This window comes from Pseudophryne corroboree, chromosome 5 (genome assembly GCF_028390025.1).
Source record: "Pseudophryne corroboree isolate aPseCor3 chromosome 5, aPseCor3.hap2, whole genome shotgun sequence".
Taxonomy (NCBI): Eukaryota; Metazoa; Chordata; class Amphibia; order Anura; family Myobatrachidae; genus Pseudophryne; species Pseudophryne corroboree.
The window spans coordinates 31,483,251-31,510,215 of record NC_086448.1 but is presented as its reverse complement, the minus strand read 5'-3'; the positions used below and the strand labels follow the sequence as shown (position 1 = coordinate 31,510,215).

General features: G+C 49.8%; 1 protein-coding gene across 10 annotated transcripts in view; it reads left to right on the top strand.

Moving 5' to 3' along the window:
- PTK2 (protein tyrosine kinase 2) overlaps positions 1–26,965 on the top strand; it is a 449,027-nt gene that overhangs the window by 262,994 nt on the left and 159,068 nt on the right. For all 10 annotated transcript variants that reach the window (XM_063921189.1, XM_063921188.1, XM_063921184.1 and 7 more), the window contains 4 exons: positions 7,319–7,373; positions 7,753–7,893; positions 9,173–9,250; positions 11,625–11,732. In XM_063921189.1, the coding sequence (XP_063777259.1) occupies positions 7,319–7,373; positions 7,753–7,893; positions 9,173–9,250; positions 11,625–11,732 (382 nt within the window). The remainder of the gene's footprint in view (positions 1–7,318; positions 7,374–7,752; positions 7,894–9,172; positions 9,251–11,624; positions 11,733–26,965) is intronic.

Below are 26,965 nucleotides of genomic sequence, written 5' to 3'. Positions count from 1 at the left end.
TAAAACCAAAACAGGTGTCGGTGCATCACTGCACGCGAGTCCTGGGAAAGATGGTAGCTTCTTACGAGGCAATTCCATTCGGCAGGTTCCATGCACGGATCTGTTAGACAAGTGGTCCGGATCGCATCTTCAGATGCATCGGCTGATCACCCTGTCCCCGAGGGCCAGGGTGTCTCTGCTGTGGTGGCTGCAGAGTGCTCATCTACTCGAGGGCCGCAGATTCGGCATACAGGACTGGGTCCTGGTGACCACGGATGCAAGCCTCCGAGGTTGGGGGGCAGTCACTCGGGGAAGAAACTTCCAAGGACAATGGTCGAGTCAGGAAGCTTCCCTACACATAAACATTCTGGAACTAAGGGCCATTTACAATGCCCTAAGTCAGGCAAAACCCCTGCTTCAAAACCAGCCGGTGCTGATTCAGTCAGACAACATCACGGCGGTCGCCCATGTAAACCGACAAGGCGGCACAAGAAGCAGGATGGCGATGGCAGAAGCCACAAGGATTCTCCGATGGGCGGAAAATCACGTGATAGCACTGTCAGCAGTGTTCATTCCGGGAGTGGACAACTGGGAAGCAGACTTCCTCAGCAGGCACGACCTCCACCCGGGAGAGTGGGGACTTCATCCAGAAGTCTTCCAGCTGGGAAAGGCCACAGGTGGACATGATGGCGTCCCGCCTCAACAAAAAGCTAAAAAGATATTGCGCCAGGTCAAGGGACCCTCAGGCGATAGCTGTGGACGCTCTAGTGACACCGTGGGTGTACCAGTCGGTTTATGTGTTCCCTCCTCTTCCTCTCATACCAAAGGTACTGAGGATAATAAGAAAGAGAGGAGTAAGAACTATACTCATCGTTCCGGATTGGCCAAGAAGGACTTGGTACCCGGAACTACAAGAAATGGTCTCAGAGGACCTTTGGCCTCTGCCTCTCAGACAGGACCTGCTACAGCAGGGGCCCTGTCTGTTCCAAGACTTACCGCGGCTGCGTTTGACGGCATGGCGGTTGAACGCCGGATCCTGATGGAAAAGGGCATTCCGGTTGAAGTCATTCCTACGCTGATAAAAGCTAGGAAGGATGTGACAGCAAAACATTATCACCGCATATGGCGGAAATATGTTGCTTGGTGTGAGGCTATGAAGGCCCCAACAGAAGAATTTCAGCTGGGTCGATTTCTGCACTTCCTACAGTCAGGAGTGACTATGGGCCTAAAATTGGGATCCATTAAAGTCCAGATTTCGGCCCTGTCTTATTTTCTTTCAAAAAGAACTTGCTTCACTGCCTGAAGTTCAGACGTTTGTTAAGGGAGTGCTGCATATTCAGTGTTTCCAGGACGGCTAGAGTCAGAAAAACTGACTCGCTGTTTATCCTGCATGCACCCAACAAGCTGGGTGCTCCTGCTTCAAAGCAGACTATTGCTCGCTGGATCTGCTGCACGATTCAACTTGCACATTCTGCGGCTGGACTGCCGCATCCTAAATCAGTCAAAGCCCATTCCACGAGGAAGGTGGGCTCTTCTTGGGCGGCTACCCGAGGGGTCTCGGCTTTACAACTTTGCCGAGCTGCTACCTGGTCGGGATCAAACACGTTTGCAAAATTCTACAAGTTTGATACCCTGGCTGAGGAGGACCTTGAGTTTGCTCATTCGGTGCTGCAGAGTCATCCGCACTCTCCCGCCCGTTTGGGAGCTTTGGTATAATCCCCATGGTCCTTACGGAGTACCCAGCATCCACTAGGACGTCAGAGAAAATAAGATTTTACTCACCGGTAAATCTATTTCTCGTAGTCCGTAGTGGATGCTGGGAGCCCGTCCCAAGTGCGGAATTCTGCAATACTTGTATATAGTTATTGCTTAACTATAGGGTTTTTTGTTCTGAGCCATCAGTTTAATGAGGCTCAGTTGTTGTTCATACTGTTAACTGGGTATAATTATCACAAGTTGTACGGTGTGGCTGGTATGAGTCTTACCCTGGATTCCAAATCCTTTCCTAGTAATGTCAGCTCTTCCGGGCACAGTTTCCTTAACTGAGGTCTGGAGGAGGGGCATAGAGGGAGGAGCCAGTGCACACCAGATGTAGTACCTAATCTTTTCTTTAGAGTGCCCAGTCTCTTGCGGAGCCCGTCTATTCCCCATGGTCCTTACGGAGTACCCAGCATCCACTACGGACTACGAGAAATAGATTTACCGGTGAGTAAAATCTTATTTATTATTATTACATTTTATTTATAGGGCGCCACAAGTGTTTCGCAGCGCCGTACAAAGGACAGTACAGGGAGACAATACTTAGCATTACAATAACTAAATAACAAAAATAGTAATGGTTGGACTCTTGCTCAGCCCATGCTCTCGTCACGATTCGGTGGAGATATTTTCAAGCCCTTGGGGCTTATTTACTAATAATCACGGCACTGCCGCGGTTATTAACAGTCTGTATTGCGACAGATATTTTTATTTTGAATGGAACTATCCCCGCTATTTATGAAGTGTAACTCGCAGGGACACTGTGCAGGCACAATGTCAGATTTGGGAGCCGCCCGGAGACTGCGGGAGAGGGATGGTAAGATCCTCCACCTTCGGGAATGCCTCTGTAGGTTTAACGCGGTTTACGCCATCTGTGGTTGGTGTAAACCTACAGAAGGGGGGTCAGACCGTAGTCCCTGTTGATACTAATGAGGTCTGTGGTCTACAGGACTTCTTAACCTTCTGCCGGAGGTTTGTGTGAAATGTCCTGCACTAGGCTATTAGTGCATAGCGGGAAAACATAGAATTATGGGAAATAATTGGGAAAAAATCTATCATTTATTTCTAAAGTGCTGCAAAGGTCTGCAGAGCCATGGAATGGGGTTCAGAACAAGACAACTACAAGTGACATAGTACAGAGCAGGGGACAAGCCTGGGTGCCGACACATAGACGCGACACATGGCTCATAACACAACATGGCAGGGGACCTAGAAACCAGACAGAAGGTGTCTGACAGCGGTGTACGGGGAAGGGGTAGGCAGGATAATAGTAGGAACAAAGGCCCTGCCTCATGTCCCTCTCAGTGTGTAAATGTATATGTTACCTAGGAAACTGCAAGCCACCTTCTCAGACTCCACTTCTAAAACATGGAAGTTTTTTTTTTAAATCTTAAAATGTTTGCCAATTGTGGTCCATAATCCCAGTAAGGGTGAGGAGTAACAGAATATCTCCAGGTAGTGTATGGAGGGAGGCTGTTTTACTGACGACACATGTCTGTAATGGGGTAAATAGTCGCTGTGAGTGCTCCTTTTTCCTCGTAGCAATCTCTCTGGGGGGGAACACTAAGCCTCCACCATTATAAGTACATTTCAGTGACCCAGAAAGCAACTTCAATGCAGTAATTACCCATTGTCATCCCATCACCCTCCTTGACCCAGCGTTGCCTGACTCTTAGATCACCTAATTGGCCATTAATGTGTAACATGCATGTCCAGCTGTGATAACGACATCGATCTCTGCACAGCGACCCATAAATATTTGATTGCAGACAGTGAGGGTAGCTGGGGATTGCTGTCACCTTCAAGTCCACTCAAAAGAAATGTTCCCAGATTCCCAGTGTTAACACTTCTCTGCTGTGTCCACGGCTGGAAACGGATCAATACACCCGGAGCATGTGGCACTTTGCATCTGACCGCGGCAAAAACAGACCATTGGTGTCTGCATTATCACAACCGCTGCAAATAAAAGTGTGTGGGGTGGGGGGTTGTTTATATTTTGATCAAAACATGTAAGTTTGTAGCCCCTATCAAGGAACCCCAAATCTCTGCAAGTCCCCTGTACTAGTATATATACTAACACACCAGTTATGTATGCATTCACCTCTCCGGTACATGGGGGTAGTATATTTTATTTGACAGAAGCCAGCAACAAAGCAATATTTTTTATGGCTGTTCCTATCTATATCTAATGGGCAATTGCGTATATAACCGCAATGCAGCATAGAATTGGGGTCACTTGACGACGGGCTGCAAGCTTACGTTTTTGATCAAAATATTCCGTAAACCCAGCATGGAGAACACAATCGCCATGCTATTATCTGCTAGATGCACACAGCTACGGTGGCCAATACCATGATCTGCTGGATCCCAGGATTTAGACCTAAAATTGGCCGGGATTCAGTCCCCAGATTGGAGCTTCCAATCCCGGGGATTTCGGGATTAGGAAGCACCCTTATTTTTTCAATGCTGGGCAGCGTTGAGCGTCCTCAGGAAGCTCAGACGCTGGCCAGCACCCATCTCCCGGCTCCCCCTGCCCCCCCGGCTGAGCGCACTGCACATCGTGAAGTCAGAGGTCATGAGGTGCAGTCTGATGCCAGCACAGACCGCACCTCGCCGCCCACTGCCTGCAGCAAGTGAACTCCCGGAGGATGGTGAGTAGTTCTGTGGGCTGGGCGGGTCCGGGAAGGAGGGAGACACTGATGAGTTTAATTTTAAAATCTTCAACCCAATCCCAGGATTGACCAATTTTTTTAATCCCGCTACCCAGGATTGAAAAAAAAGCCCGGGATTGGCTTCCCTACACACAGTTTTGCAGTACTAGTGACCGGGGCGCCAACAGTGGTCTTTCTGTTTATTATACATGTGCAGCATTAATATTGCTACACAGCTGGCACCATGTACAATATGGGTACAGCAAAGCGTAGGCATATTCCTTTTCTGGTTTATGCATCTGGCTCGTGTTCTCGTGATATATGTATGTATGTATCCCCTATATAATAGCCCAGATCTGTCACTCAGTGCCTGTGTGTGTAACGCTGGGCGTGGCTAGGAGCTCTCATTGGGTTTGCAGCAGGTCTATCACACCCAGTCCACAGTTGATTGGGTGATAAACGCCCTCCCACACAGGTTACATCCAATGGGAGGCTCTGCCCTTTGGCTGCTGTGTGTTCTCAGAGCAGGATTAACAATGGGGCTGATGGAGCTGCAGCTCCAGGTCCACACCCCAAAATAGGCCCACTGCATCTGCAGCATCATACCCTCCAACAATGTACACATAAACATCGCTACAAATTCCAAAAAGGGGCGTGGTCACGGGTGCTGCGGCGTAGTCACGCCCCTTTCCCTATACTTTCGATGGAAGTTTGGAGATCCAAAAATCGGTACAGACCATAAAAAAAAAGGTTCTGTATCTGCCAAAAAGGTGCAGCTGGAGGGTATGCCGCAGCATCAGCAGCAAGTCTCTGCCCTGTAGATTGGGGGGGAATCCTTTTACTGCAGCGTCCTATGGGGGTCATTCTGACCTGATCACTCGCTGCAGTTCATCGCAGCGATCAGGTCAGAACTGCACATGCGCCGACACATGGTTGACAGCCGACGGCTGTCGTTGCCTAGTGATCACCTCTGCCTGATTGACACGTAGAGGCGGTCGCTGGGCGGGAGGGGGCGGCAAAGCGGCGCTTGGCCGCTGTTTTGCGGCTGTGGTCCGGCCAACACAGCCGCTGCGACACGGGCAGCGACGAGTAACTCCCGGCCAGCTGCAGGAGCTGCGCTGGATGGGAGTTACTCTTCAAGTACAAAAGCATCGCCGCTGTGCGATGCTTTCGTACTTGTGCGGGGGTGGTGGGGGGGACCGGCCTGACAAGTAATCGTAGCTGTGCTAAATGTAGCACAGCTACGATCAGGTCGGAATGACCCCCTATGTCCTGCTGCCAGTCCGCCTGCCCCCTCCGGCATCAAAATCCCCATTCCCTAGCCGCAGCGCAGGTGGAACAAACGCTGTTGCGGCCACCGGCATAGATGTGTATGAAAGCGGCGCAGCAGAAGGCTTACATAGCCCTCCCAGTGCTGCATACTCTCTGAGCCCTGGAGCCTCCTCTGCGTGTGATGTCACAGAACTGCCTCCCCGCCACAGCCGCACCCAGATCCCCAGAGGCCCTGACTCCGCAACACAGCACCTGGCCGGCCTGGAAGCCCCAAGATGGCTAATGTAACAGATAGAGTGGGTGATATCGCGGAGGGGAATGTCTGGACGCTGAATCAATGTAAAAGGTGGCAGTGCTGTGCAGTGCAGTGGGTGTGCAGTGTCACTGACACTGCACAGCACTCTGCCCTTTTACATTGATTCAGCCAGTCACTCAGTTCTGCCAGCCAGTCACTATTGTTAGCGCTGGTGTCCCAATGCGCCGCATTACAGGGATGTATACGCACTAAATAAACTACAGCTCCCAGCAACCCTTAGCGCCGAAGCATTTAGGCGCTAAGGGCTGCTGGGAGCTGTAGTTTGAGTGCATCTTCTTCCCTATAATGCGGAGCGTTGGGACACCGGCGCTAACAATAGTGACTGGCTGCTGTGCGAGTCTCCGGGAGAGCCACTGCCAAAGGGAGGACAGCAGCTTAGCTGCTGACAGGAGAAGCAGGAGAAGCATTACCCGCCCCTCCCCCACTCGCAGTACCTCCGGGCCCCATCCGCGGCACCCGCACACTCCCCCTCCAGCACCCGCAGTGGTTCCGGACCCCCACCCGCAGCACCCCTGCACCCGCCCCTCCCCCACCTGCGGTGGCTCCGGACCCTCACCATTGCGACACCCCCTACCCCACCCGCACCACCCCTGCAACCACCCCTCCCCCACCCGCGGCACCCCCCTCCCCCATCCGCGTCTCCCCCGCACCCGCCACTCCCCCAACCACAGCACCTACTGATTCATCAGGCCCTGCGTGCGCTGTTCACGCCGTTGCAAGGGGCTACGACCCTTTAACCATCGCACGCCCTTTGTCCGTGCAATATTGAACCACTCACACAATTATGATTGGAGGTAATACTCCATATAATACAACTATTGCACGCCAAAAGAGCGTGCAAGGGTTAAGGGGGCATAGCCCCTCACGACGGTGTGAAGAGCGCCCGTAGGACGCGCTGAATCACCTAGTGTGTGTGTATGTATGTATGTATGTATGTATGTATATATATATATATATATATATATATATATATATATATATATATATATATATATATAATTATGTTTGGAAAGTGTAAAGCCAATAATATAGTAAAATAATTTATATAACATAATGACCAAACTGGTACCTCTCGCTAGCTGTCGCTGGTAAGTCTCGCTATCTGACGGCGTATGTCGTGTCTGTGCGCTACATTGGTGTCTGAGACATGACTGATGAGCGGCACAATGCAGCCCCCACACAATGTTGTGTAACGCTAGGAGAGATACAGAAGGTATAATAGGTGACAGCAAAGCACCATGGGGATTACACCGCGAGCCGCTATTGTGTATTGTGACAGCTGCTATTAATCTCAGAAATGATGGCGTTTAGTATTATAAGCAGTCTGCTGATTTCCTTGCAGGAAAGACGTGGGACTCAAGAGGTTCTTTCCGAAGAGTTTGCTGGATTCTGTTAAGGTAAAGTTGTTTCTCCTGGTTGATGTCTAGGGGTCCGATGCCCGATTTCTGTACTCCCTCCCCTCTTACCTGCAGCTGAGACCGATAGCGCCTGTGCTGACAGGAAATGCTCCTGGGCCTGCCCAGCCCTATGCCAGTACTGTAGAATGGTAAAGTTGCGTTCAGACTGGTTCCATATTCTGCTCTGTGTGCTGCTCCTGGCTGTCAGTAGCAGAGGGTCCCTATGGTGGTAACAGCGCAGAATAAGGGGGGATAAAGGCCTAGGTTTACAGAGTGTGCTTATCAGACTATTTCTATTCTATTATGTTTTAATAAACACGTAACGCTGTAATACCTTCTGTTATTTTCATTTACATTTTTTGTGCATTGTAACGTTCAGGCAAAAACCCTACGGAAGTTGATCCAGCAAACGTTCCGGCAGTTCGCCAACCTCAACAGGGAAGAAAGTATCTTGAAATTCTTTGAAATCCTCTGTCCGGTTTACAGATTTGACAAGGAATGCTTTAAGTGCGCCCTGGGAGTAAGTATGTCAGGGGTCCATTACACCTGTGCTGTCTTAGTCTGGGATAATTACCTGTGATCACTGTTCTGCTTTCATCTCCGTTCCTCAAACTGGTTTTAGCATCTGTGTATGTTCTAATGCGTTGTAAACGCCTGCGCAGATCGTCTGCGCCTATTTTGTTGGCTGGACCATGATTTGCTAGAAAGCTAGAAACCACGTAACTACTGACCTTCCTAGTAGCTTTTACATCCATAATAACTCGTCATCACATGATGATCAATTTAAGTGTTTCAGGTTCATAATAAAATGGTGTTTGAGGTTCAGCACTGAGAATACACGGGGTAGATATATACGTTATATGTAGGATTAACCATTAATTCCATCCAAACCTAAACCTGTAGCTATGGGAGGGATTAGGTAGCATAAACCAAACCAGAAAGTCTTGACTGCAATACTTCTGTGTGGCGGGTTCCTAATCTTTGATACTCTCTCCTGCTTGGCTGGACCGCGGGGGAGGGGCTTTGACAACCACCCTTTTAGGGAGGAAGGTTGATGTTTTCTAGATTGATTTATCCTCGTACACCCAACACTACACTTTTAATTATGCAGCATTAAACTTTATCATCTCACTGTCTTCAGGGTTCTGCCGTGCGTTGGACAACTTTTACATCCATGTTTATAAACACGTGTTTTATTCAGCTTGCATTGATACGTTACGTTCAGTAGAAAAATGCGTGGATAGAACCTAATTGGCAACTGTCATTCTCTGCTTACCGCCTGTTACAGTGAGTGTCGGTGTGTTCCAAGCAAAAGTGGGGACAAATTCTGCTTACTAACTCCAGTTTCTGACGGGGATGGGGGGTATAGCTTGTAGGGCACCCAACACCAGGCCTCGGAGAACCCTGACATTACATGTTTTCCAGGTCTCCTCACACCGTCACCAGAGAGATAATTAGTACCACCTGTGGATCTTTTAAAATGTGTCCGCTCCAGCAAGGGGATATGGAAAACATGCGCTGCCGGGGTTCCCTGAGGACTGGAGTTGGGTGACACTGTTGTAGGGATTGTCTGATAGATGGATCAGTCCTGCAAACAACGAATGTGTCATCATCCCTGGGGTCCGTGTCCTGACACAGCTGCTTGCCAGGCTCACACCTCAATAGTTTTTTTTTTTTTTGTGTGATTTACAGTACAGCTGTTAGGTCATAGTTTTAACTCTCTCTCTCTCTCTCTCTCTCTCTCTCTCTCTCTTTCTCTCTCCCCGTACTGACGCAATTGATAACGTAACCCATTAAAGTCCAGTTGGATTATATCTGTGGAGTTGGCAATCGGCCCTGAAGAAGGAATTAGTTACCTTACGGACAAAGGGTCTAACGTAAGTATCTGGTTTAGTGCACCAACCGTACTTGTTATATAAGAACACCAGGTAGGTGCATGTTATCGGAAGGCGTGTGCGTCCCGGCTTCTCTCTTCCTGAAATAGAGGCAATAATATATTCTTGTCTCGAATTGTAAGTAAAATTAAAGTTCTAATCCTTATTTATGAATATTAGTTGTAACTCCCATTACCCTAAAGGAATCCGTTTCTGATTCATTCTAATAAAGAATGAATACAGTGTTTGCATTGTGTGGCTTTGGCACATGCGCATTGGTAAAATGTCGCTCCACTGCATCTGTCACAGATATTGCATGACGCTCTGAATCGGGCCTCTAGCTAGGTTGCAAAACATCGGCCTTCAGACATTATAACTGCAACATTTTAAAAAAGACAAATGCTGGAACCCGCTGCTCGTAATGTGATTATACTAGAAAAACCACTCCGAGTTACAGCACCCGTGTTTCAGCACCAGTTCCGATAATGTGTCTGTGTGACGTTAATGCACAGCCGCGTTCTGGGGCTGATTCAGACCTGATCGCTGCTGGACATTTTCGCACAGCAGGCGATCAGGTCTGAACTGCGCAGGCGCAGCAGTGCGCCGGCGCATGCCAGAGATGCGATCGGCATCTCAGCCCAGCTATCGCCTCTGCCTGATTGACAGGCAGAGGCGTTTGCTCGGTGCTAGGGGCGAGTCCGGGCAACGCAGGCGTACCCGGACTATACGGGTGCGAGCCGCGGTGGTTGCGTGACGTCACACGCAGCCGCTGCAACCCGGAGAGCGACAGGTAGCTCCTTGCCAGCGCGTAGGAGCTGCGCTGGTAGGGAACTACTCTTCAGGTACAAAAGCATTGTCGCCGTTTGTACCTGTGCGGGGGGAAGCAGAGGCAGACATGGGACGCGGACTATCCCTGTGCTGGGCGTCCCCCCCGCATGTCTGAGAAAGTGATCGTACGATCAAGTCTGAATTACCCCCTCTGTTCTAAAAAAAATATTTGATATTGGCTTCCTGCAAAATTGTTAACTTGCTTACACATCTGATAAGTCAGAGAAACCAATTTTCTAACCTTATGTAACCTTCTGAAATCATACATTTTATTCTGTCTCTCTGTTATTTTGCATGATGGTGGTATTTTATGTTTATTTTATTGTGTTTGTTTTTAGGACAAAAATGTATTCCAGTATAAAGGGGCAATACATGCACAGTCAGGACATAAGGCCTGATTCATGTTTGTAAGTAAACCAAAAAAAGCAGGTAATACCCCTTTTCCACTGCCTGTAAAATCCCGGATTTATTACACGTGCACCAAGCCGGGATTAGGTCATGGAAAAGGAAATGACCTGGAACAAAGTGACTGTTCCACGACCTTTCTTTCTACCTGGGTCGGGGCTGAGACCTGCGAATTTGCTGGGTTGATAGTCCCAGTAATTTCCCAGGTCAGCAATAGAAAAGGGTTATAACTTTGTATCTGGAACAAACCATGTTGCCATGCAAGGGAGCAAATGCATATAAATATTTCATGTGCAGGGTAAATATTGTCTGCTTTTGCATGCAGCCCAGAGGTTTCCAAATGCGAACCTTAATGCTCCCCAATTGTCCAGGTTTTAAGTATATCCATGCTTGGCCACAGGTGACGTAATTTAGTATTTCAGTCAAGTTGATTTAACCATCCGTGCGGATTCATGGATATCTTTAAACCTGGGCCGTTGGGGTGGCTTAAGGGCCGCGTTTTGGCAACCACAAATGTCAGACAGCTGTATTCTTACTCTACAATTTAGGACACCCCCACCCAAATCTCTCTGCACATGTTACATCTGCCCTACTTGCAGCTCTGCATGGGTTTGCCCAGTTGCTTGCTTTTTTGCTTTACTTACGGACATGGCTCAGGCCGATAGACAGATGAAAGAGAGAGCTACATTTGATTTCCTATTGTTACTTCTGTGTTTTGGTGTTGACGAACCCAAAACAAATAGTAAGTGTTGAGGCTGAGACGGTATGAGTCTAGAAAGGGGTAAAGGTTTATATCGAGAGGAACGGAGTCACTGATTGTTTAAATCTATGTAAATACGCACGAGTGCATCTACAGGTGTAGGTCTGTAAGCTCTGAGAGAGCGTGCTTTATGGAAACCACAGTCCTCACACCTGGAATATCTCCCGCTGCTCCCCCTAAGACACATACCTGTCCTATGTCCCAGTTACTGACCTGTAATCACCGCCGGGTTACCTTCCTGTAGTATTACACCAGCAATACATGAGAAAAGATGGAATCTCGGCCCTGATACATGGCTGTTATTTTCCACACTTACCTATAATCCACTGCATCGCTGTCTGACGTGTGATACATAATCATCTCTTGTTTTTCTCCCTCTTTCAGCCGACCCATCTCGCTGACTTTACTCAGGTGCAGACGATACAGTATTCCAGCAGTGAAGACAAGGACAGGAAAGGGATATTGCAGCTAAAGATCGCAGGCGCGCCAGAGGTAAATACTCTACTCCAGACCGCAATCTACTGTAACCCTCCTCTCCTGACTTATATACACATTATACAGCAGGTGTAGTAGAGGCACCGGAGGTACATGCTGTGCTCTGGCAGTGATCCCCTGTAACCTCCTCTCCTGCCTCATATACACATTATACAGCAGGTGTAGTAGGGGCACCGGAGGTACGTGCTGTGCTCTGGCAGGGATCTCCTGTAACCTCCTCTCCTGCCTCATTATACACATTATACAGCAGGTGTAGTAGAGGCACCGGAGGTACGTGCTGTGCTCTGGCAGGATCTCCTGTAACCCTCCTATCCTGCCTTATATACACATTATACAACAGGTGTAGAGGCACCGGAGGTACGTGCTGTGCTCTGGCAGTGATCCCCTGTAACTCTTCTCTCCTACCTTATATACACATTATACAGCAGGGTGTAGTAGAGGCACCGGAGGTACATGTTGTGCTCTGGCAGTGATCCCCTGTAACTCTCCTCTCCTGCCTTATATACACATTATACAGCAGGGTGTAGTAGAGGCACCGGAGGTACATGCTGTGCTCTGGCAGTGATACCTGTAAGCCTCCTCTCCTGCCTTGTATACACATTATACAGCAGGGCGTAGTAGAGGCACTGATCCCCTGTAACACTCCTCTCCTGCCTTGTATACACATTATACAGCAGGGTGTTGTAGAGGCACCGGAGGTAAGTGCTGTGCTCTGGCAGTGATCCCCTGTAACTCTCCTCTCCTGCCTTATATACACATTATACAGCAGGGTGTAGTAGAGGCACCGGAGGTACGTTCTGTGCTCTGGCAGTGATCCTCTGTAACCTTCTCTCCTGCCTTATATACACATTCTACAGCAGGGGGTAGTAGAGGCACCGGAGGTACATGCTGTGCTCTGGCAGTGATCTCCTGTAACCTTCTCTCCTGCCTTATATACACATTATACAGCAGGGTGTAGTAGAGGCACCGGAGGTACATGCTGTGCTCTGGCAGTGATCCCCTGTAACCTCCTCTCCTGCCTTATATACACATTATACAGCAGGGTGTAGTAGAGGCACCGGAGGTATGTGCTGTGCTCTGGCAGTGATCTCCTGTAACTCTCTTCTCCTGCCTTATATACACATTATACAGCAGGGTGTAGTAGAGGCACCGGAGGTACATGCTGTACTCTGGCAGTGATCCCCTGTAACCTCCTCTCCTGCCTTATATACACATTATACAGCAGGGTGTAGTAGAGGCACCGGAGGTACGTGCTGTGCTCTGGCAGTGATCCCCTGTAACCCTCCTCTCCTGCCTTATATACACATTATACTGCAGGGTGTAGTAGAGGCACCGGAGGTACGTGCTGTGCTCTGGCAGTGATCCCTGTAACCTCCTCCTGCCTTATATACACATTATACAGCAGGGTGTAGTAGAGGCACCGGAGGTACGTGCTGTGCTCTGGCAGAATCTCCTGTAACCCTCCTCTCCTGCCTTATATACACATTATACAGCAGGGTGTAGTAGAGGCACCGGAGGTACGTGCTGTGCTCTGGCAGTGATCCCCTGTAACCTCCTCTCCTGCCTTATATACACATTATACAGCAGGGTGTAGTAGAGGCACCGGAGGTACGTGCTGTGCTCTGGCAGTGATCCCCTGTAACCCTCCTCTCCTGCCTTATATACACATTCTACAGCAGGGTGTAGTAGAGGCATCGGAGGTACATGCTGTGCTCTGGCAGTGATCTCCTGTAACCTTCTCTCCTGCCTTATATACACATTATACAGCAGGGTGTAGTAGAGGCACCGGAGGTACATGCTGTACTCTGGCAGTGATCTCCTGTAACTCTCTTCTCCTGCCTTATATACACATTATACAGCAGGGTGTAGTAGAGGCATCGGAGGTACATGCTGTGCTCTGGCAGTAATCCCCTGTAACCTCCTCTCCTGCCTTATATACATATTATACAGCAGGGTGTAGTAGAGGCACCGGAGGTACGTGCTGTGCTCTGGCAGTGACCCCTGTCGCCTCCTCTCCTGCCTTATATACACATTATACAGCAGGGTGTAGTAGAGGCATCAGAGGTACATGCTGTGCTCTGGCAGTGATCCCCTGTAACCTCCTCTCCTGCCTTATATACACATTATACATCAGGTGTAGTAGAGGCACCGGAGGTACATGCTGTGCTCTGGCAGTGATCCCCTGTCACCTCCTCCTGCCTTATATACACATTATACAGCAGGGTGTAGTAGAGGCACCGGAGGTACATGCTGTGCTCTGGCAGTGATCCCCTGTAACCATCCTCTCCTGCCTTATATACACATTATACAGCAGGGTGTAGTAGAAGCACCGGAGGTACATGCTGTGCTCTGGCAGTGATCCCCTGTAACCTCCTCTCCTGCCTTACATACACATTATACAGCTGGGTGTAGTAGAGGCACCGGAGGTACATGCTGTGCTCTGGCAGTGATATGTAACCTTCCTCTCCTGCCTTATATACACATTATACAGCAGGGTGTAGTAGAGGCACCGGAGGTACATGCTGTGCTCTGGCAGTGATCCCCTGTCACATCCTCTCCTGCCTTTATATACACATTATACAGCAGGTGTAGTAGAGGCACCGGAGGTACATGCTGTGCTCTGGCAGTGATCCCCTGTAACCTCCTCTCCTGCCTTATATGCACATTATACAGCAGGGTGTCATAGAGGCACCAAAGGTACGTGCTGTGCTATGGCAGTGATCCCCTGTAACCCTCCTCTCCTGCCTTATATACACATTATACAGCAGGGTGTAGTAGAGGCACCGGAGGTACGTGCTGTGCTCTGGCAGTGATCCCCTGTAACCTCCTCCTGCCTTATATACACATTATACAGCAGGGTGTAGTAGAGGCACCGGAGGTATATGCTGTGCTCTGGCAGTGATCTCCTGTAACCTCCTCTCCTGCCTTATATACATATTATACAGCAGGGTGTAGTAGAGGCACCGGAGGTATGTGCTGTGCTCTGGCAGTGACCCCTGTCGCCTCCTCTCCTGCCTTATATACACATTATACAGCAGGGTGTAGTAGAGGCATCAGAGGTACATGCTGTGCTCTGGCTGTGATCCCCTGTAACCCTCCTCTCCTGCCTTATATACATATTATACAGCAGGGTGTAGTAGAGGCACCGGAGGTACATGCTCTGTTCTGGCAGTGTTCCCCTGTAACTCTCCTCTCCTGCCTTATATACACATTATACAGCAGGGTGTTGTAGTGGCACCGGAGGTATGTGCTGTGCTCTGGCAGTGATCCCTGTAACCTACTCTCCTTCCTTATATACACATTATACAGCAGGGTGTAGTAGAGGCACCGGAGGTACATGCTGTGCTCTGGCAGTGATCCCCTGTAACCTCCTCTCCTGCCTTATATACACATTATACAGCAGGGTGTAGTAGAGGCAGCGGAGGTACGTTCTGTGCTCTGGCAGTGACCCCTGTAACCTCCTCTCCTGCCTTATATACACATTATACAGCAGGGTGTAGTAGAGGCACCGGAGGTACATGCTGTGCTCTGGCTGTTATCCCCTGTAACCCTCCTCTCCTGCCTTATATACATATTATACTGCAGGGTGTAGTAGAGGCACCGGAGGTTAAGTGCTGTGCTCTGGCAGTGACCCCTGTCGCCTCCTCTCCTGCCTTATATACACATTATACAGCAGGGTGTGGTAGAGGCATCAGAGGTACATGCTGTGCTCTGGCAGTGATCCCCTGTAACCTCCTCTCCTGCCTTATATACACATTATACATCAGGTGTAGTAGAGGCACCGGAGGTACATGCTGTGCTCTGGCAGTGATCCCCTGTCACCTCCTCCTGCCTTATATAAACATTATACAGCAGGGTGTAGTAGAGGCACCGGAGGTACATGCTGTGCTCTGGCAGTGATCCCCTGTAACCATCCTCTCCTGCCTTATATACACATTATACAGCAGGGTGTAGTAGAAGCACCGGAGGTACATGCTGTGCTCTGGCAGTGATATGTAACCTTCCTATCCTGCCTTATATACACATTATACTGCAGGGTGTAGTAGAGGCACCGGAGGTACATGCTGTGCTCTGGCAGTGATCCCCTGTCACATCCTCTCCTGCCTTTATATACACATTATACAGCAGGTGTAGTAGAGGCACCGGAGGTACATGCTGTGCTCTGGCAGTGATCCCCTGTAACCTCCTCTCCTGCCTTATATGCACATTATACAGCAGGGTGTCATAGAGGCACCGGAGGTACGTGCTGTGCTCTGGCAGTGATCCCCTGTAACCCTCCTCTCCTGCCTTATATACACATTATACAGCAGGGTGTAGTAGAGGCACCGGAGGTACGTGCTGTGCTCTGGCAGTGATCCCCTGTAACCTCCTCCTGCCTTATATACACATTATACAGCAGGGTGTAGTAGAGGCACCGGAGGTACGTGCTGTGCTCTTGCAGTGACCCCTGTAACCTCCTCTCCTGCCTTATATACACATTATACAGCAGGGTGTAGTAGAGGCACCGGACGTATGTGCTGTGCTCTGGCAGTGATCCCTGTAACCCTCCTCTCCTGCCTTATATACACATTATACAGCAGGGTGTAGTAGGGGCACCGGAGGTACATGCTGTGCTCTGGCAGTGATCCCTGTAACCTACTCTCCTTCCTTATATACACATTATACAGCAGGTGTAATAGAGGCACCGGAGGTACATGCTGTGCTCTGGCAGTGATCTCCTGTAACCTCCTCTCCTGCCTTATATACACATTATACAGCAGGGTGTAGTAGAGGCACCGGAGGTACATGCTGTGCTCTGGCAGTGATCCCCTGTCACCTCCTCCTGCCTTATATACACATTATACAGCAGGGTGTAGTAGAGGCACCGGAGGTATATGCTGTGCTCTGGCAGTGACCCCTGTCGCCTCCTCTCCTGCCTTATATACACATTATACAGCAGGGTGTAGTAGAGGCATCAGAGGTACATGCTGTGCTCTGGCTGTGATCCCCTGTAACCCTCCTCTCCTGCCTTATATACATATTATACAGCAGGGTGTAGTAGAGGCACCGGAGGTACATGCTGTGTTCTGGCAGTGTTCCCCTGTAACTCTCCTCTCCTGCCTTATATACACATTATACAGCAGGGTGTTGTAGAGGCACCGGAGGTATGTGCTGTGCTCTGGCAGTGATCCCTGTAACCTACTCTCCTTCCTTATATACACATTATACAGCAGGGTGTAGTAGAGGCACCGGAGGTATGTGCTGTGCTCTGGCAGTGACCCCTGTAACCTCCTCTCCTGCCTTATATACACATTATACAGCAGGGTGTAGTAGAGGCACCGGAGGTACATGCTGTGCTCTGGCAGTGATCCCCTGTAACCTCCTCTCCTGCCTTATATACACATTATACAGCAGGGTGTAGTAGAGGCACCGGAGGTACATGCTGTGCTCTGGCAGTGATCCCCTGTAACCTCCTCTCCTGCCTTATATACACATTATACAGCAGGGTGTAGTAGAGGCAGCGGAGGTACGTTCTGTGCTCTGGCAGTGACCCCTGTAACCTCCTCTCCTGCCTTATATACACATTATACAGCAGGGTGTAGTAGAGGCACCGGAGGTACATGCTGTGCTCTGGCTGTTATCCCCTGTAACCCTCCTCTCCTGCCTTATATACATATTATACAGCAGGGTGTAGTAGAGGCACCGGAGGTACGTGCTGTGCTCTGGCAGTGACCCCTGTCGCCTCCTCTCCTGCCTTATATACACATTATACAGCAGGGTGTAGTAGAGGCATCAGAGGTACATGCTGTGCTCTGGCAGTGATCCCCTGTAACCTCCTCTCCTGCCTTATATACACATTATACATCAGGTGTAGTAGAGGCACCGGAGGTACATGCTGTGCTCTGGCAGTGATCCCCTGTCACCTCCTCCTGCCTTATATACACATTATACAGCAGGGTGTAGTAGAGGCACCGGAGGTACATGCTGTGCTCTGGCAGTGATCCCCTGTAACCATCCTCTCCTGCCTTATATACACATTATACAGCAGGGTGTAGTAGAAGCACCGGAGGTACATGCTGTGCTCTGGCAGTGATCCCCTGTAACCTCCTCTCCTGCCTTACATACACATTATACAGCTGGGTGTAGTAGAGGCACCGGAGGTACATGCTGTGCTCTGGCAGTGATATGTAACCTTCCTCTCCTGCCTTATATACACATTATACTGCAGGGTGTAGTAGAGGCACCGGAGGTACATGCTGTGCTCTGGCAGTGATCCCCTGTCACATCCTCTCCTGCCTTATATACACATTATACAGCAGGGTGTAGTAGAGGCACTGGAGGTACATGCTGTGCTCTGACAGTGATCCCCTGTAACCTCCTCTCCTGCCTTTATATACACATTATACAGCAGGTGTTGTAGAGGCACCGGAGGTACATGCTGTGCTCTGGCAGTGATCCCCTGTAACCTCCTCTCCTGCCTTATATGCACATTATACAGCAGGGTATCATAGAGGCACCGGAGGTACGTGCTGTGCTCTGGCAGTGATCCCCTGTAACCTCCTCTCCTGCCTTATATACACATTATACAGCAGGGTGTAGTAGAGGCACCGGAGGTACATGCTGTGCTTTGGCAGTGATCCCTGTAACCTACTCTCCTTCCTTATATACACATTATACAGCAGGGTGTAGTAGAGGCACCGGAGGTACGTGCTGTGCTCTGGCAGTGATCCCCTGTTACCTCCTCCTGCCTTATATACACATTATACAGCAGGGTGTAGTAGAGGCACCGGAGGTATATGCTGCGCTCTGGCAGTGATCTCCTGTAACCTCCTCTCCTGCCTTATATACATATTATACAGCAGGGTGTAGTAGAGGCACCGGAGGTACGTGCTGTGCTCTGGCAGTGATCCCCTGTAACCTCCTCTCCTGCCTTATATACACATTATACAGCAGGGTGTAGTAGAGGCACCGGAGGTACGTGCTGTGCTCTGGCAGTGATCCCTGTAACCCTCCTCTCCTGCCTTATATACACATTACACAGCAGGGTGTAGTAGGGGCACCGGAGGTACATGCTGTGCTTTGGCAGTGATCCCTGTAACCTACTCTCCTTCCTTATATACACATTATACAGCAGGTGTAATAGAGGCACCGGAGGTACATGCTGTGCTCTGGCAGTGATCTCCTGTAACCTCCTCTCCTGCCTTATATACACATTATACAGCAGGGTGTAGTAGAGGCACCGGAGGTACATGCTGTGCTCTGGCAGTGATCCCCTGTCACCTCCTCCTGTATTATATACACATTATACAGCAGGGTGTAGTAGAGGCACCGGAGGTATGTGCTGTGCTCTGGCAGTGACCCCTGTCGCCTCCTCTCCTGCCTTATATACACATTATACAGCAGGGTGTAGTAGAGGCATCAGAGGTACATGCTGTGCTCTGGCAGTGTTCCCCTGTAACTCTCCTCTCCTGCCTTATATACACATTATACAGCAGGGTGTTGTAGAGGCACCGGAGGTATGTGCTGTGCTCTGGCAGTGATCCCTGTAACCTACTCTCCTTCCTTATATACACATTATACAGCAGGGTGTAGTAGAGGCACCGAAGGTATGTGCTGTGCTCTGGCAGTGACCCCTGTAACCTCCTCTCCTGCCTTATATACACATTATACAGCAGGGTGTAGTAGAGGCACCGGAGGTTCATGCTGTGCTCTGGCAGTGATCCCCTGTAACCTCCTCTCCTGCCTTATATACACATTGGCCCTCATTCCGAGTTGATCGGTCGCAAGGCGAATTTAGCAGAGTTACACACGCTAAGCCGCCGCCTACTGGGAGTGTATCTTAGCATCTTAAAATTGCGACCGATGTATTCGCAATATTGCGATCACAAACTACTTAGCAGTTTTAGAGTAGCTCCAGACTTACTCTGCCTGTGCGATCAGTTCAGTGCTTGTCGTTCCTGGTTTGACGTCACACACACACCCAGCGTTCGCCCAACCACTCCCCCGTTTCTCCGGCCACTCCTGCGTTTTTTCCAGAAACTGTAGCGTTTTCAGCCACACGCCCATAAAACGCCGTGTTTCCGCCCAGTAACACCCATTTCCTGTCAATCACATTACGTTCGCCGGAGCGATGAGAAAGCCGTGAGTAAAAATACTTTCTTCATAGCAAAGATACTTGGCGCAGTCGCAGTGCGAATATTGCGCATGCGCACTAAGCGAAATTTCACTGCGATGCGATGAAAAATACCGAGCGAACGACTCGGAATGAGGGCCATTATACAGCAGGGTGTAGTAGAGGCACTGGAGGTACATGCTGTGCTCTGGCAGTGATCCCCTGTAACCTCCTCTCCTGCCTTTATATACACATTATACAGCAGGTGTAGTAGAGGCACCGGAGGTACATGTTGTGCTCTGGCAGTTATCCCTGTAACCTCCTCTCCTGCCTTATATACACATTATACAACAGGTGTAGTAGAGGCACCGGAGGTACATGCTGTGCTCTGGCAGTGTTCCCCTGTAACCTCCTCTCCTGCCTTATATACACATTATACAGCAGGGTGTATTAGAGGCACCGGAGGTACATGCTGTGTTCTGGCAGTGATCCCCTGTAACTCTCCTCTCCTGCCTTATATACACATTATACAACAGGTGTAGTAGAGGCACCGGAGGTACATGCTGTGCTCTGGCAGTGATCCCCTGTAACCTCCTCTCCTGCCTTATATGCACATTATACAGCAGGGTGTCATAGAGGCACCGGAGGTACGTGCTGTGCTCTGGCAGTGATCCCCTGTAACCCTTCTCTCCTACCTTATATACACATTATACAGCAGGGTGTAGTAGAGGCACCGGAGGTACATGCTGTGGCTCTGGCAGTGATCCCCTGTCACCTCCTCCTGCCTTATATACACATTATACAGCAGGGTGTAGTAGAGGCACCGGAGGTATATGCTGTGCTCTGGCAGTGATCTCCTGTAACCTCCTCTCCTGCCTTATATACATATTATACAGCAGGGTGTAGTAGAGGCACCGGAGGTACATGCTGTGTTCTGGCAGTGTTCCCCTGTAACTCTCCTCTCCTGCCTTATATACACATTATACAGCAGGGTGTAGTAGAGGCACCGGAGGTATGTGCTGTGGCAGTGACCCCTGTAACCTCCTCTCCTGCCTTATATACACATTATACAGCAGGGTGTAGTAGAGGCACCGGAGGTACATGCTGTGCTCTGGCAGTGATCCCCTGTAACCTCCTCTCCTGCCTTATATACACATTATACAGCAGGGTGTAGTAGAGGCACCGGAGGTACATGCTGTGCTCTGGCTGTTATCCCCTGTAACCCTCCTCTCCTGCCTTATATACATATTATACAGCAGGGTGTAGTAGAGGCACCGGAGGTACGTGCTGTGCTCTGGCAGTGACCCCTGTCGCCTCCTCTCCTGCCTTATATACACATTATACAGCAGGGTGTAGTAGAGGCATCAGAGGTACATGCTGTGCTATGGCAGTGATCTCCTGTAACCTCCTCTCCTGCCTTATATACACATTATACAGCAGGGTGTAGTAGAGGCACCGGAGGTACATGCTGTGCTCTGGCAGTGATCCCCTGTCACCTCCTCCTGTATTATATACACATTATACAGCAGGGTGTAGTAGAGGCACCGGAGGTATGTGCTGTGCTCTGGCAGTGACCCCTGTCGCCTCCTCTCCTGCCTTATATACACATTATACAGCAGGGTGTAGTAGAGGCATCAGAGGTACATGCTGTGCTCTGGCAGTGTTCCCCTGTAACTCTCCTCTCCTGCCTTATATACACATTATACAGCAGGGTGTTGTAGAGGCACCGGAGGTATGTGCTGTGCTCTGGCAGTGATCCCTGTAACCTACTCTCCTTCCTTATATACACATTATACAGCAGGGTGTAGTAGAGGCACCGAAGGTATGTGCTGTGCTCTGGCAGTGACCCCTGTAACCTCCTCTCCTGCCTTATATACACATTATACAGCAGGGTGTAGTAGAGGCACCGGAGGTTCATACTGTGCTCTGGCAGTGATCCCCTGTAACCTCCTCTCCTGCCTTATATACACATTGGCCCTCATTCCGAGTTGATCGGTCGCAAGGCGAATTTAGCAGAGTTACACACGCTAAGCCGCCGCCTACTGGGAGTGTATCTTAGCATCTTAAAATTGCGACCGATGTATTCGCAATATTGCGATCACAAACTACTTAGCAGTTTTAGAGTAGCTCCAGACTTACTCTGCCTGTGCGATCAGTTCAGTGCTTGTCGTTCCTGGTTTGACGTCACACACACACCCAGCGTTCGCCCAACCACTCCCCCGTTTCTCCGGCCACTCCTGCGTTTTTTCCGGAAACTGTAGCGTTTTCAGCCACACGCCCATAAAACGCTGTGTTTCCGCCCAGTAACACCCATTTCCTGTCAATCACATTACGTTCGCCGGAGCGATGAGAAAGCCGTGAGTAAAAATACTTTCTTCATAGCAAAGATACTTGGCGCAGTCGCAGTGCGAATATTGCGCATGCGCACTAAGCGAAATTTCACTGCGATGCGATGAAAAATACAGAGCGAACGACTCGGAATGAGGGCCATTATACAGCAGGGTGTAGTAGAGGCACTGGAGGTACATGCTGTGCTCTGGCAGTGATCCCTGTAACCTCCTCTCCTGCCTTATATACACATTATACAACAGGTGTAGTAGAGGCACCGGAGGTACATGCTGTGCTCTGGCAGTGATCCCCTGTAACCTCCTCCTGCCTTATATACACATTATACAGCAGGGTGTAGTAGAGGCACCGGAGGTACATGCTGTGCTCTGGCAGTGATCCCCTGTAACCTCCTCTCCTGCCTTATATACACATTATACAGCAGGTGTAGTAGAGGCACCGGAGGTACATGCTGTGCTCTGGCAGTGATCCCCTGTAACCCTCCTCTCCTGCCTTATATACACATTGGCCCTCATTCCGAGTTGATCGCTCGCAAGGCGAATTTTGCAGAGTTGCTCACGCTAAGCCTACGCCTACTGGGAGTGTATCTTAGCTTCTTAAAATTGCGACCGATGTATTCGCAATATTGCGATTTCAAACTACTTAGCAGTTTGAGTAGCTTCAGACTTACTCGGCATCTGCGATCAGTTCAGTGCTTGGCGTTCCTGGTTTGACGTCATAAACACACCCAGCGTTCGCCCAGACACTCCCCCGTTTCTCCGGCCACTCCTGCGTTTTTTCCGGAAACGGTAGCGTTTTTAGCCACACACCCCTAAAACGCCGTGTTTCCGTCCAGTAACACCCATTTCCTGTCAATCACACTACGTTCGCCGGAGCGAAGAAAAAGCCGTGAGTAAAAATACTATCTTCATTGTAAAATTACTTGGCGCAGTCGCAGTGCGAATATTGCGCATGCGTACTAAGCGGAATTTCACTGCGATGCGATGAAAATTACCGAGCGAACGACTCGGAATGAGGGCCATTATACAGCAGGGTGTAGTAGAAGCATCGGAGGTACATGCTGTGCTCTGGCAGTGATCCCGTCACATCCTCTCCTGCCTTATATACACATTATACAGCAGGGTGTAGTAGAGGCACTGGAGGTACATGCTGTGCTCTGGCAGTGATCCCCTGTAACCTCCTCTCCTGCCTTTATATACACATTATACAGCAGGTGTAGTAGAGGCACCGGAGGTACATGTTGTGCTCTGGCAGTGATCCCTGTAACCTCCTCTCCTGCCTTATATGCACATTATACAGCAGGGTGTCATAGAGGCACCGGAGGTACGTGCTGTGCTCTGGCAGTGATCCCCTGTAACCCTCCTCTCCTGCCTTATATACACATTATACAGTAGGGTGTAGTAGAGGCACCGGAGGTACGTGCTGTGCTCTGGCAGTGATCCCCTGTAACCTCCTCCTGCCTTATATACACATTATACAGCAGGGTGTAGTAGAGGCACCGGAGGTATATGCTGCGCTCTGGCAGTGATCTCCTGTAACCTCCTCTCCTGCCTTATATACATATTATACAGCAGGGTGTAGTAGAGGCACCGGACGTATGTGCTGTGCTCTGGCAGTGATCCCTGTAACCCTCCTCTCCTGCCTTATATACACAATATACAGCAGGGTGTAGTAGGGGCACCGGAGGTACATGCTGTGCTCTGGCAGTGATCCCTGTAACATACTCTCCTTCCTTATATACACATTATACAGCAGGTGTAGTAGAGGCACCGGAGGTACATGCTGTGCTCTGGCAGTAATCTCCTGTAACCTCCTCTCCTGCCTTATATGCACATTATACAGCAGGGTGTCATAGAGGCACCGGAGGTACGTGCTGTGCTCTGGCAGTGATCCCCTGTAACCCTTCTCTCCTACCTTATATACACATTATACAGCAGGGTGTAGTAGAGGCACCGGAGGTACATGCTGTGGCTCTGGCAGTGATCCCCTGTCACCTCCTCCTGCCTTATATACACATTATACAGCAGGGTGTAGTAGAGGCACCGGAGGTATATGCTGTGCTCTGGCAGTGATCTCCTGTAACCTCCTCTCCTGCCTTATATACATATTATACAGCAGGGTGTAGTAGAGGCACCGGAGGTACATGCTGTGTTCTGGCAGTGTTCCCCTGTAACTCTCCTCTCCTGCCTTATATACACATTATACAGCAGGGTGTTGTAGAGGCACCGGAGGTATGTGCTGTGCTCTGGCAGTGATCCCTGTAACCTACTCTCCTTTCTTATATACACATTATACAGCAGGGTGTAGTAGAGGCACCGGAGGTATGTGCTGTGGCAGTGACCCCTGTAACCTCCTCTCCTGCCTTATATACACATTATACAGCAGGGTGTAGTAGAGGCACCGGAGGTACATGCTGTGCTCTGGCAGTGATCCCCTGTAACCTCCTCTCCTGCCTTATATACACATTATACAGCAGGGTGTAGTAGAGGCACCGGAGGTACATGCTGTGCTCTGGCTGTTATCCCCTGTAACCCTCCTCTCCTGCCTTATATACATATTATACAGCAGGGTGTAGTAGAGGCACCGGAGGTACGTGCTGTGCTCTGGCAGTGACCCCTGTCGCCTCCTCTCCTGCCTTATATACACATTATACAGCAGGGTGTAGTAGAGGCATCAGAGGTACATGCTGTGCTATGGCAGTGATCCCCTGTAACCTCCTCTCCTGCCTTATATACACATTATACATCAGGTGTAGTAGAGGCACCGGAGGTACATGCTGTGCTCTGGCAGTGATCCCCTGTCACCTCCTCCTGCCTTATATACACATTATACAGCAGGGTGTAGTAGAGGCACCGGAGGTACATGCTGTGCTCTGGCAGTGATCCCCTATCACCTCGTCTCCTGCCTTATATACACATTATACAGCAGGTGTAGTAGAGGCACCGGAGGTACATGCTGTGCTCTGGCAGTGATCCCCTGTAACCCTCCTCTCCTGCCTTATATACACATTGGCCCTCATTCCGAGTTGATCGCTCGCAAGGCGAATTTTGCAGAGTTGCTCACGCTAAGCCTACGCCTACTGGGAGTGTATCTTAGCTTCTTAAAATTGCGACCGATGTATTCGCAATATTGCGATTTCAAACTACTTAGCAGTTTGAGTAGCTTCAGACTTACTCGGCATCTGCGATCAGTTCAGTGCTTGGCGTTCCTGGTTTGACGTCATAAACACACCCAGCGTTCGCCCAGACACTCCCCCGTTTCTCCGGCCACTCCTGCGTTTTTTCCGGAAACGGTAGCGTTTTTAGCCACACGCCCCTAAAACGCCGTGTTTCCGTCCAGTAACACCCATTTCCTGTCAATCACACTACGTTCGCCGGAGCGAAGAAAAAGCCGTGAGTAAAAATACTATCTTCATTGTAAAATTACTTGGCGCAGTCGCAGTGCGAATATTGCGCATGCGTACTAAGCGGAATTTCACTGCGATGCGATGAAAATTACCGAGCGAACGACTCGGAATGAGGGCCATTATACAGCAGGGTGTAGTAGAAGCACCGGAGGTACATGCTGTGCTCTGGCAGTGATCCCCTGTCACATCCTCTCTTGCCTTATATACACATTATACAGCAGGGTGTAGTAGAGGCACTGGAGGTACATGCTGTGCTCTGGCAGTGATCCCCTGTAACCTCCTCTCCTGCCTTTATATACACATTATACAGCAGGTGTAGTAGAGGCACCGGAGGTACATGTTGTGCTCTGGCAGTGATCCCTGTAACCTCCTCTCCTGCCTTATATACACATTATACAACAGGTGTAGTAGAGGCACCGGAGGTACATGCTGTGCTCTGGCAGTGATCCCCTGTAACCCCCTCTCCTGCCTTATATACACATTATACAGCAGGGTGTCATAGAGGCACCGGAGGTACGTGCTGTGCTCTGGCAGTGATCCCCTGTAACCTCCTCTCCTGCCTTATATACACATTATACAGCAGGGTGTATTAGAGGCACCGGAGGTACATGCTGTGTTCTGGCAGTGATCCCCTGTAACTCTCCTCTCCTGCCTTTATATACACATTATACAACAGGTGTAGTAGAGGCACTGGAGGTACATGCTGTGCTCTGGCAGTGATCCCCTGTAACCTCCTCTCCTGCCTTTATATACACATTATACAGCAGGTGTAGTAGAGGCACCGGAGGTACATGTTGTGCTCTGGCAGTGATCCCTGTAACCTCCTCTCCTGCCTTATATACACATTATACAACAGGTGTAGTAGAGGCACCGGAGGTACATGCTGTGCTCTGGCAGTGATCCCCTGTAACCTCCTCTCCTGCCTTATATACACATTATACAGCAGGGTGTATTAGAGGCACCGGAGGTACATGCTGTGTTCTGGCAGTGATCCCCTGTAACTCTCCTCTCCTGCCTTATATACACATTATACAACAGGTGTAGTAGAGGCACCGGAGGTACATGCTGTGCTCTGGCAGTGATCCCCTGTAACCTCCTCTCCTGCCTTATATGCACATTATACAGCAGGGTGTCATAGAGGCACCGGAGGTACGTGCTGTGCTCTGGCAGTGATCCCCTGTAACCCTCCTCTCCTGCCTTATATACACATTATACAGCAGGGTGTAGTAGAGGCACCGGAGGTACGTGCTGTGCTCTGGCAGTGATCCCCTGTAACCTCCTCCTGCCTTATATACACATTATACAGCAGGGTGTAGTAGAGGCACCGGAGGTATATGCTGCGCTCTGGCAGTGATCTCCTGTAACCTCCTCTCCTGCCTTATATAC